The 12,944-nt window shown below is 39.8% G+C and overlaps 1 protein-coding gene across 17 annotated transcripts in view; it reads left to right on the forward strand.

Moving 5' to 3' along the window:
- LOC108031361 (dystrophin) overlaps positions 1-12,944 on the forward strand; it is a 152,979-nt gene that overhangs the window by 117,026 nt on the left and 23,009 nt on the right. For 11 of the 17 annotated variants that reach the window (XR_006367355.2, XR_001768547.3, XR_001768548.3 and 8 more), the window contains 2 exons: positions 2,191-2,348; positions 11,180-11,230. Coding sequence is in view for 9 of the 17 variants with exons in the window: in XM_044091023.2 (XP_043946958.1) it covers positions 2,191-2,348; positions 11,180-11,230 (209 nt within the window). In the remaining 8 variants the exon portion in view is untranslated. The remainder of the gene's footprint in view (positions 1-2,190; positions 2,349-11,179; positions 11,231-12,944) is intronic. The other 6 variants (XR_006367356.2, XM_017104639.3, XM_017104640.3 and 3 more) reach the window with 1 other exon arrangement.

The raw sequence follows: 12,944 nt of genomic DNA on the forward strand, positions 1-12,944 counted from the left end.
CTAGGGCCTTTCACAATTGATTGAACTTTCTTTCGCATATCTCTCACGAATCAACCAAAAACTAACATGTAAGAATTTGCTTTAACTATTTTACAAAGGCTTAGGAAGCTCAAAAACCACACTCACACGCATACAAATCCGAGGATACAGAACTTCGGGACGTGAGCGCCTAAAAGTAGACAACTGTTGTTGGGCAACCGGAGAATTGCCAATTGATTTTCACCACCGCACGTATCCTCCTCCACTGCCTCGTACGCCCCTGAAACCCCAGATCTGGCTTAGTTCTCATCGTAGTTTCTGTGCTTTTTTTAGACTGTAGTTAACAATTTAGCAAATGGCTGTGTGGCTTTGGCTTGGTGGGAGATGCTAGAGCCAGGCTGGGGATTTGTTTTCGATTTTTTGTGCCATCGGGGGGCGCGGCAGATGAGAAGGCGTCAAGGATAATTGCGACCAGAGCAATTAGAGCGATTAGTACGCTATTAGTGCCAGCCATCAGTTGTGGGAGAGATTTGGCCATGTCCCTGCCGCACCGTCCCCTTTTCGGCCTTTGATTTTAGCCATTCTGATGTTTATTTGGTGGCTCGCCAGTCGAATTCTGCCACTGAGCCAGAAGAGCGATGGCAAATGAATTTAAATGCTCATTGAAATTAAAAAGTAAACACCTAAACGGGCAACATTCATTTAGATGCGTTTAATGTGTGTTTGCGGAAATAAATAGTCTAGTTTGTGTGAGACCGAAAGATAAAACATTTTCATTATCAAATAAAATAATCTTTTAATGTTGCGCAATCTATGAACAAATATTCAGCTTATGCATTCTGAAAATGTAATTATGTTTTGTTCACTAATATTTCCCAAAATCTATTAAAATGCAAGTTTGTTCTATGAACACAAAGTTGAGAATGAAAATAAAATTTATGAAAGAAAATAATCCTATAATGTGTACCATGCAGAAAAATGTTCATCTAATTAAAAGTGATAATAATTTAGATAGAAATTCAAATTTTGTTTAATATTTTACCAAGAATTCCGAACTCTTAAACGGTAAGGTTTGTTGATTTAGTGAAATAAAATATGCCTATAATCTGCTAATGTTTTCTGGAAATAAATTTCACAATATAAATGCAAATCGTGGTGCTTTTTAATATTTTACCAATACTTTCCAACATCTATTTAAATATATACCATTCCTTTCTATAAACCCGATATTGAAAAAGAAAAGTTTCGCTCCGAAAAGGCAGTGAAGCGAGCAAAAAGCAGAAAACATTCAACTCAATCTTTAAATTGAATTTGAATATTACAAGCAAAGTTCGATGGGAGCGATGGGGAGGAGCATTCAACTCTCGATATTTGCTTAGCATCACATTACCAGCTGTCCGACCTCTCCTTTGGCCGTAAAAGTTGCTCGCTGTCTCCGCTCCGTCCGTGCATTAAATTAAATTCGGATTTAGCCAACTTCGAGCTGCTGGCCCTGTTGCCTTACTTTTTTGTGTGACTGTGTTGGCCATAAAGCAGCAGAGCAGCGGCAGCAGCTGCCACTCGACTGTCAGTCACTCAGTCAGTCAGTCTGTCCGTCCGTGGGTCTCCTATTGCATTTCCCTTCGCCGCAAGAGCGCGTCAGTTTGTCTTTCAAATTTCCTGACACTTTTCCTTTTCGATTTTCCCCCTGCCAACTGGCTTTGGCTTTCATCTTTCATTGTTGTGGAAGGAAATGGCTAAAGTTGAGCTGCTCTCTGCTGGTTTTGCGGTCTCATCGAAGCTAATCGATGGCTTAAAGACATCGATATGCATTGGAAGATACCTCGAAACTTTGGCTTAAACTGGCCGTTCGGCTAATTGATTCCCCAGCCGAATCAAATTTGGGTTTCCCTTTGTTTTCACTTAACTTTGAGCTCGGCTTTTCCCCCAGAGCTTACCTGTCCGAGGGATTATTTTATGGCAAATTTAATCACAGCCAGCAATCGGCATAATCAAAGATGCCAGCGAGCCATAATATCATCTCTAATTCATAAACTCCCCAGTACGTGCCCGGGTGTCTTTGGGATGCAGAACAGGGGAATACTCCTCAGTCTAATGGCAGCGCAATTGTCTTCCCTTTTTTTGCAGAGAGCTTTGTCTTTGACTTGATTTTCATAAATTTGCCAACGAACGTTTCCTTATCATAATCTTTTCCGTTCGTTCTCCTTATAGCCAACCATGATTCCGACTCGCGTTACATGTCCGCCGAGGAGCAGAGCCGTGAGCTAACACGCAGCATCCGGCGGGAGGTGGGAAAACTTTCCGAGCAGTGGAACAATCTAATCGATAGATCTGACAATTGGAAGCACCGCCTGGATGAGTACATGACGGTAAGTCGAGATTCTCCGTCCTCCGTTCTGGACTGGTAACTTTTGCCTCTCGTTTCCTTCGCCTGGCTGACATTTTCATAATTTGAGTGGGGCTTATGGAAATTTGAACTCTAACTTGCGCGTAATTTTGCTCGTTAAGAAGTGTTCTTCTATGAAAGGGGAATTGGATTCTCGAGAGGAAATCGAATTTAGTTTGTTTTTCCCCAAAAAGTTTAACCACTTGCTTGAACTCACGATTTATCTGGCATTCCTGGCACACATTTTCCGCTCTGAAAATATTTTATTCAATTACATTTGCTGCGGCCAAGGAAAGTTTATTTGATGCAACAATGTTTGATCGCATAAAAATGTCACACAGACTGTGCAAACAATGGCCACAGCATGGGCACACCGAAACCCCATTTCGCAGCAAAAACAACTCGTTGAGGGGCACAAAATGTATAAAATATCAAAGCGCATAAAGTGCACATATTGTATGCGATACTCGTCGGCTTGTGTGTGTGCTTTGTAGGTGGCACACCAGTCGGGCGAAAATCAATGCCAAAACAATATAGGGGCAAACCAGGCACAACCAAAAGGCAATAGTCATAAAAGTCGAGAAATCCTGGGTTCAAAAAAGCAGCAATAAAAGCAGTGAAAACCTAGTTGGTTGATATAAAAGTTAGCTAGGTTCCACTAGGTATTATACAAAATCGTTATAAATAAATACGTTGCGTTGCCAGCGGGATCTGTATTCTAAAATAAATCACTCCCAAAAATAAATCAGTAAAGCATGCCTAAAACTACGATACTTATAAATTTTATAATTTATCTACTTATTTTTCTACCCACCAATTTTGCATTGGGGAGCCGTTTCTCATTTTATTGGATCAAACTTTATGGTATAAATTTTATGTCTCCCCTCTTTCAAACAAATCGAATCAAAACAAAATGTTGACCCAGTTGATGGTTTCATAAGCTGCAAATATTTATATACATATTTCATGGTGTCTGCGGCGGCGTCGTTAGGAAAAATCAAATAAATTTCCAAATGCTTGTCTCTCCGCGTTAGTTGGCCACTTTGATTAAAAATAGTTTAAACGGATTTTAACAACAAGTTTGCCGGCGCTCTCCATCAAATGGTCCTTGATAAATTCGTTTGGCTAACAGGTTTTCGACCCAGTCGACTCCAAGCCCAATCGAATCAGCAGCGGAAATCGCTGTGAAAATAATCTCCCAATGCCACTCGACACCCCGACAAAAATGCAGACTACTCGAAAGTGTTTAACATTTTTGTGCATTTAATATTTTTTCGGGCTGGCATAAAAATCACGTTAGCAGCGGCTGAAAAAACTCGACTAACTACCTGTAAAAGTTGGTCAACTATTTTGGCGATACCTTTTCCCTTCCCTGCAATGTATTTTTAATTTTTTTATATATTCCCTGGCCAAGGGAAAAACACTGATAGAGAAACTTGGAAAAAATTAACAATGTGAAAAAAGGAAAGGGGGTGTAAGTATTAAAAAAGTAAAAATTAAAATAGAAATGAAAGAAGAAAGTTTGCCAGCAAGGAAAAAATCCGAAAGTTGGTGCACTGGGAATATAAAAAAGTTTAAATAAATGCAACTTAAAACAATTACACGGATGTTGATGAAGAGGACAGAGTGAAGCTGCGGGGGAGGGCTTTTGAAAAAACTTTGCTAGCGTGTTATGAAAGCCTGGTTGGGGCCACGTTAAATGAAGTCGCCAAATAGCTGGGGCAAAGTTTAGCCAGGCCAGTAACCGAAACCCCAGCCCTCTAAGCCGCAGCAGAGTGGCCAACGTGGTTAATTGACCACAGGGAGAAATTTTCTATTAATTGAATAAAAAGTTTCTCGGGGGAAATTTCATTTGTATGGCAGAGAGAAGAGAAGTTTATTTTTTCTTGTCATTGAACTTGGTTTCGTTTAAGCCAGGCAAAATGAATGAAACCGCTGTCAGAAGGTTATGCATTTCATTTTTGTTCGGAAAATATTTTTTGAAATTCTATGGTTCATCTATTTTATCTGGGTATATTTTTGAGATATTTTGTAATATAAGGTGGACTTTTTATACGCAACGATAAAGGCAATCAACTTTAACTGTGAACCACTTTCATTTGATTTGTTTTCTTTGTTAGCTTGGCCATGTGTGACATTTTTCCCATAACTGTTGCTCAAATGAAAGTGCAAAGCTGCAGATGAGTGAGGAAATTGAAGCTGCAGCATAGGATTATGTAGACCCCAACTGGCAGCCAGCATTTGCAATCAGGCATCCAACCCTAATGAAGTTTGATTGGTACTGGCTTCGGCTTCGGCCACGGCAAACCGCAATGCAATGCCCTGCAAGGGTCTTCAATCACACTGGAAGGCATCTCCGCATCCGCCCCTTCTCGTTGAGCCCCTGAATGATGCATGGCGCCCATCAACATCAATGTCACGCCGAAATTCCTTGGCAATCACCCACAAACTCAATCAGATGTGGAATGTCGGCCCTGCCATGCTAATGAAAAGGCTGTGTTGGCCCGGTCAGAGGAGACAAAGCCACAGAACTACTTCTGGCTCATTTGGCAAATAATGCGAGACTCTGAATTTTATGGAGTTGGCTCGTCGAGGGCCACGGGGATCTACAATCCCCATGCGGGACACGCTCCAGAGAATCCCATCGAATCGAATGGCAGAACCCTGCACTTAAAATGGCTAAAATTGTGGAATTGGCAGTCCGTAGTGGCATGCTGAATGGACGCTAAAAAGCAATTGCTTAACGCTTTGAAATATGTTTCATTGATTTCCCGGAAAACTGTTGGAAAAATAGCAGAAAATGGTGAAAGGGCAGTCAGCCCTGGCCATAATTTAACCACATGTGGTCGATATTGAAGCATGGAGCGTGCAGCGTGGTGCGTGGAGCACGGAGAGGCAACTCATTTAACCCCTTATGACCACTCGGAAGCAGCTGGTGCTCCTTGGTGCTCGGACGTTGTCCTCCGTTTAACCACTTTCAAGTGAAAGCTGCTGAAAAATGTCCCTGCCGGAGCTAAAAGTTTCGTTGCAGCTTTTGTTTGTGCTTGGTTTATTATGCAGGCCAGGACATACAATGAAATCAATTTAGTAAGCTCGCCCCTTTCTCCTCTCACTTTGGCACAAAATAGTTTAATAAATCACTCATACGCAGTGTGTGTGATGCATGTGTGTGGCCAGAGATTTATGTGCACACTCTACGAGCTGCTGGCCCCGGTTGACACCAGGAGAAATATTATCTATGGAAATTGTGATTTAGCAACCGAGATTACCGGCCAAGTAACTAACAAAAGCTAATAAAACAATTTTGGAAATTTGGTAAATATTGTTAGCCGAGTTCGGAACCCCTGAAGTGGTAACTTAGTCTAAGCCCAGTGCCTGAAAGTATGCAATATTTATGAGTACTTTGAAAAATGGTAGCTATTCTATCATGTTTTTAATAAATACGAAGCTGAGTTTACTTCATAGATACATTAAATACATAGATAAATTTAATTTATTGACTACAATATTCCTTGATTGACGGAAACCTTAATGTCAAAGCTGTATACCATTTTACCACTGATTAACATAAGCAAAGTACTTCAATCAACAGACAATTGTTTAATGGCTTTCCCAAATCCTTTTTAAATATACTTTAAAAGGGGGATTAAATAAATTTAAATATGCGCTTTCAACATTTACACGATTCGAATGGGTTATCCAAACAAAGGACTTCCGCCATTAAATAAAGCCGCATTCCATGCCATTAAATCCTTTAATGCCGCTAAAAGTAGAGCAACAAGAAGGATGCCACAAGAAGATAGCAGCAGCTGAGGACCATGAGAAAACGAGGAGGAATATTGCACGTCAAATATAGCGAAATATATATCATTTCTCGTCAACCGCCTGGGAAATCAATTGATTGTCACGCTAAAATGCTTTAGCCAGGCGTCTTTCTTCTCCTGGTTTATTTTTATATCTCTGTCTGGCAAAGGATCCCCTGCCCGCCCACAGTCAATGTAATAACCGCATATTGCACTCACAGTCTGACTTTTTGCGGCGTTTCCTGTTTGTTTTTTCTATTTGCCACTGTCCTTTTTTGCTCGTTTTTGTTGTTTGCGCAAACTGCACAAATATGCCACGAGATGTAACCAATGTATAATTGTCAAACGTGTTGTGCTTTATATTGCCACACACACAGTGGTCGCATCGCCTTCCATTTGGAACGTGGCTCACCATGTGGCCAATTCATTTGGCCTGTCAATATTTCTGCCCGATTCTACTCGACTCCGCTCCCGTTTCGATTGGCTAACGGCGCCATTTTGTGCGGTAGTCAACTTTTTCCAATTTCACCCGGTTGACCCTTCTAGCAGGGTCGTGGATTTTCATTTCATAAATATTTGCCATTTATTGTATGTTTTTCCTTTGCCGACTGCCATTTGGGGGGTAAAAACAAACAGTTGGTAAATATTTGCCGGCGGGTTCTCAATATGGCATGAAATAGTTCTCTAATTGGCGTTGCTTTCCAATTAATTGAAGCGGGGTGTGGGGGAAATTCTGCTGGAAAACGGAGATACCAAGAAAATATTTGCCTTATTTTTATGGAAATAATTCTGTTTTCACACTCTGAAATCAAATGGCAAAAGGGGAATAGCAAAGCTGCACAAATGTGATTTTACTTGCACCTTTTATACAAAATATGCATAAAATAAAATGAGGAAATTGCGAACAACATTTGAAAACATCTGCTTCCCTTAGGCTGAAATTTAACAACTGTTAGAAGGGTCAATGTATAAATAAGCAATACACCGATCATCAATTAAATATATTCCAGTTCTTTATTTGATTTATTTTTGTAGCTAAATATCAATAGAAATTCCATTCGATAAAACAAAAATTATCCAGTGCAATATTTGAAAGTAAAGCCACATTTTCGGTTGTCTTTTGTAAGCACTTCCAATTAGTTTATGTTATCGGAAGTAACTTCAGAAATCTTCCGTTCATTCATCATCATTAATAAATGCCATACACAAAACTGAAAAATTCAAACCAACACGACCTCAGAAAACAATTAGAAGCCGAGAGGCAAAGGAAGAGAATTCAATTTCAATTTCCAAATTCAGGAAATCCGAATGCAAGGCAAACTTAGAGATTTCCCAGATGAATTTTTGGCTTTGGAGTCTTCTACTTTTTTTGTTTGCCTTGGCAGACGACAAATCGCCTTGCCAAAGATAAATATTCACACGAGGGTGGAGATGGAGGAAATACTGCCCTACAAGGTGGCAGACTGGAAAGGAAAATTATGCGCTCGAAAATAGATTTTCCGGCTGCACTCTGCAGACAGAGAGACGAACGAACTATTGCCGAAGATTTGAAACCCCCTCCCCATTCTTCGTGGCTTTCCGTCGCGTCTGCAGTTCATAAATTTGGTTTTCCACATCCACATCCTTTTCCCCGCCTTTCGAAGCAAGTGTAGGCTTAAGACAATCCCAGAAAAAGAAAAATACGCTTATGAGTTGGTGGCATTTTTCACACTTTGTCACGTGTGAGCGGCCAAACGGGAAAATTATTTGCCAACTTTGCATTTCTCTTTTTTCTTTTTTGTCCATGCCACAAAAAAGGAAGCACATTTTTGTCATCAGTATTTGTTTATGTGACTCGCTTGGCAGAAATAAAAGAAACTTGACAGACTTTGGGGGAAATCGGAGTAAGGGAAATGAAAATGATATTTTGGGATTTTCTATAGTGTCGTTTGGCAAAGTACTGGGAAAAATAATGAATCTTGTTTTCATGATCAAAAACGTAGTAAATAATAGGATTTTTGGTATGTTTTTTTATCCACTACAGTTTTTACTTACAATTAATATAAAAATATTTAAATTTACACATATTATGTATTTAAAGATTTTGTATTTGAATATAAAATCAAATTGCTGATGGTACGATATTAATACTTTTTGTTTAAATATTTTGTACTAAAATAATGTAAAATTTTTGGTGTTTTCTTCTGATATTAAATCGCAAATTTCGCTTTTTTTTAGAAGTGTGACATTATAAAATATAACACTTTATTTCTGTTTTAAAATATAGATTTATCAATGATGCAATCATTTTTTCGAGTGCAAAACTAAACTTTGTCCATTATTTCTGGCTTTTTAAAATTCATGTACACCAAAAATTAATTTAATTTCAAACTTATACACGATAACCCAAAAAATAAACCATAACACTTTAAAAACCCCTTTTTCAAACCACACCCACACACCTCAGCTGAATAATGTGAGTCACAAAAATCATTCAATCAAAATCGAGAGACTCATAAAAAAAAAATCGCACAAAACAATGCGTGTAAATTATCATATAAAAAAGCCATAAAAACAAACGAATAAAAACCAAAACAAAACAGGACAACCCAAAATGCGGGAAGATAAAGAGCGACAAAAAACAGGCCATTCAAATGCATTTTTAAATTGTATCGAAATAAGCCCCCAAAAATTCGGGCAATAAATAAAGCAAGGGCGGGGTGAAGAAGTATCTGGCAGATTGAAAAATTATAACAACACTCGAGAGGGCACTCAATTGTGGGCCACTCAAACATGACAACCACTTAATGAGTTAACCAAATGAATGAGTAGGAGAGCCGAGGGTTGAGTGGAACGGCCACATGAAGACATAAACAATGCATAAACAAAACCCGGGAAGTGAGCAACAAGTTCTTCCCGAGAGAACAAGTTTCGTTTTTGGGGAGTGTGAGTTTTTGAGTGTTTTCCGAGTGTTTTCCGAGTATTTCTCGAGTGCTTTCTTCGAGTGCAGCAGCGCTTCGCTCTCCAACGCTCGCCGGCTTTGTTGTTGGGTCAGTTTTCGAAGCGGCGGCGCGTAAGTTGGTTGCGTTTTTTGTCGCGATCGCGATCTGCCGGTAAAAAATAAGATACTACTAAAAGTAAAGCCACTGGAAAATAAAAAGATTCCTAACTCAAGGATCATTTTTAAAAAATGTGACCTCCGAGAAAAAGTGTTTTAAGTGCGAAAAATATTCTGCAGAAGTTTTTTCACCTTCTTGGCCACAATTGTAAACCAACGCCGCGAAAAGAAAAATTGCAGATACAATTTGTTTTGGTGTTATTTCATATGTATTTTTTCTGCAGCAAAACAAACGAAAGTAACAAGAGTAATAAGGTCGAATTTATAATAATCATTTTTCGTCAACGTCGGCCGCAGACTACAAGAAAACAAGAATAATGACGACAAAAAGTATAGTAACACCAGAACTTTGTGCAATTGTGTTGTGTGTGATAAATGAAACAAAAATTCTTTGTAACAGTCACGTTTAAAAGTGTGCGCACTTTTCACCAACTTGTGGCAGCGCGTGTTCGATACACCATTATTTTCACCGCCGTTCTGAGATCGCAAATAAAAGAAAATAATACGCATCCGAACTGCACTGAAACTAGTAGTAAATTCGTTTTCTCTCTCTTCGGAGGCGATGGGAACAAGTGGATAAAAAATATGACAACGGCGTTAAGAAAAATTTATGCTAGTTCAGCTCTGGGCGAGTAGAAGTTACAAAATGGCAAACGCAATGGAAATGTATTTAAAAGAATTATCAACGGGAAAAGTGCCCATCTCACACTCTCTCTGAGTTGGCTATATTACACGTTTTTATGGGTGTAGTACACGGCGAGAAAAGGTGTAAAGTTTCGAGGTTTAAGAAAGAAAGGCTAAAAAATAATTCCAGAAAATAATTATCTATCATTATTATTAACATTATTTGGGAACTTTTCTTGAATTGTACTTAGTTTTATTGAGGATTCATTTTGTATCTTTATTTTGTATCACATGGATCTTCAAGGTTGCACGATTCACGAGCCATTTCTCCAAGAATGGCAGTCTGTCAAATATTTGTGTAGCGATTGTGAGCGGTGCCATTGACTTGTCCATTTAATTGCCTGACGCAGAATCAGTAGATAAGCTCTGTTTTGCAAATTCCTTCGCATCCATGGGATGCCTCATTTGCATCTCGGAGAGCAAAACTCCCGAGGTGTGCGAGTTTAATATCCCACGCTCAACTGTCAAAAAGGAGACCACAGGCACGGGGCAAAATACATATCCCGGGGAATGGCAAGGTCGTTTATTATTATTTACTTTGCATTTTATTGAGTTCTCTTGGTCGAGCATGGGGAGATTCAGTCTCTGTGCTCGGTTTGTTTGTTAAAGTTGTCGCCTTATTTCGCCAAGTCTGTATCTCCGTCTCCTTTATTAAATCCCTGGATGTGTCTCACTTTATCTTTGTCATCGTTCCGAGTGTTTTGGGTAGCCTTGTTACTCCAACGCCTCTTCCTTCCTTATGAGAAACACACATATATCTTTGCATCTCAACTGGATTTACATTGTCTCGCAGCATCTTTGAGCTTTGTATCTTTTGCCAGTTGTGTTGTTCTTTCGTATACTTGTTTTATGTTTGTTTTGTGGGCTCCTTGGCTCTTTTATTCATTTTTACTCGGTGTCAGTGGCGGTTGGATAATTAGAGCGCATATCGCAGGCGCCATCTGCTGATGGCCACTCGATTTTCTCGCCTCTGTTAAACTTTCTAAACTCCATCAATTTATGGTTAATTTATTTGCCCGAACCGCCTGCTGTGGCCCCGATTCTCGCCGATTTCCGTTCCTTAACCCCTGCCAAATATTTGTACTCCCGATCTCAGCGATGATGTCAGCTTGAAAGCTGAAACATATAACACCCATTAATACTGTGTTTCTGTTCATTTGCAGTTTTTTATCTAACACGCCTGTTTAATTCCCTGTCTAAGTGATCAAATTTCTTGTTTTATTTTTCCAGCCGCATTCTGTATCGGTTGTATCGGAAATTCTAATTTCCAACACGCTCAAAGTATGTTTTCTTTTCTTTTGTTTTTTCACATTTTCTCTGTCGTTTACATTCCTGTTTTTTATTAACCCATGAGCACCGAACAACAACAAGTGTGGTGGAAAGCCCCCGTCCCCCGAAAAAATCTCACCCCCATAACAATAATATTCATTTGGCACAAGAGCAATTCCCATTTCCATTTGCATTCCGGCCACAAGTAGAACACCATCAATGTGACACATTTATCTAACATAACAGATAACTCCGGGTACTTTAAGGGTCTTAAGGGCTAGATCCATATCTCCCCAGTGGTATGGTGCTTTTTATTGAAGCTGTCGACAGGCATTTATAATTATTGCGTCCGACGGCCAATAAAACTGCGGGAAACAGCTTGTGGGGATTTTGAACTCGAACTCTGAGAGGGGGTGACCCACTTGAGTTGTCAGACCTCCGCGATAAGAAAGCTCCGTAACTTGTCTCTCACTCGTCTGCCTTCCATCCCAGTAATAAGTCTCGATTGGGGCCCGAAAAGTTAATTGTCAGTCAGAAAATATTTTGATTTTTCCTGCCCCCGGAGCAATGACCAATTAAGGAGTTGTTGTACAGCTGTCAGCTGCATTAATTCGAGGCGAACACAATCGATTTACATCATATCGTTCGGGGAAACTAGTGCAACCTATTGACACTGACTGAATTCCGACAACCCCAAACAGATTCGACCTTGGGCGCCGTTTAGTAACCGAGTGGGGGACCCAGTTCCCACACATGGATCGACTTTCAATAGGAATGGTACCTAAATACTTTACGGTCTGTAAATGGGCTCGGGTTCTGATGAGGCGGCGCTTTCCGATTCCAAGACACGTCTCCCCTTTCGCGGGCTTCATTAAAATTTCTCAAATTCACTTATTCATTTATGTGAGTGCTTCACTTATTTGTGTACAGTATTTACCCGCCGCAGTCTGCGGATTTTGCGATTGCGCTTGCGATTGCCGCTGTTTTTTGCCATGTGCTCGACATTTTCGTACATTTCACGTACTAAACGCCATTTAAACGTCATATTTAAGTATGCATATGTGCAGCCATATGTACCGCCGTATGTGAAACTCTGTAAACAAACGCCAGCGACTGAGATCGGATACCCCATCATGTGCTTCTGTTTTATGGCGTTCCATTCGGATCTGTTGTTCGGTGGCGAAGAAGGGGTTCTGTTCTATATGGTTCGGCTCATCTCTTCGATGGACTTTGGTTAAGTTGGATTTTGAGTAAATGCATGTGTGTACTTGAAGAGCTTTTCGAAAAAAAGGAGTGCTACGGAGAAGAGCCGAATTTGTTACTCGAAACTTCGGCCAGCTGCATTATGAAATCATCGGGCAGACAAATACAAGGGGTTAACTGAGGGTATTCGTTGGGTTGCTCAACAAAGGGGAAGAGGGCACACTTTTCGCATGAATTTCGGCTTCAAAAGTGTCAATAATATTTATTTCTTCGATGAGTGAGTGGAAGTCTTCAGAAGAATTCATTGTAATAAGCTATATTTCTTAAATTATCTTCTGTTTGCATTTTCCAGAATTTCTGCGTTATTTGTTATTCTTATTACCCTTCTTTAAGTTTCTTGCATTGCTTACCAATTTTGTTACATTCTATTTCACTTATATCCGTAATTTGAGTACCCAAAACGCACTGCATCCCATAAACTTCGCGGTGCCTCGAGTTCATCACTGTTCTCCCACCGCTTTCC

The sequence above is a fragment of the Drosophila biarmipes genome, chromosome 3R, assembly GCF_025231255.1.
Source record: "Drosophila biarmipes strain raj3 chromosome 3R, RU_DBia_V1.1, whole genome shotgun sequence".
In the NCBI taxonomy this organism is placed as follows: domain Eukaryota; kingdom Metazoa; phylum Arthropoda; class Insecta; order Diptera; family Drosophilidae; genus Drosophila; species Drosophila biarmipes.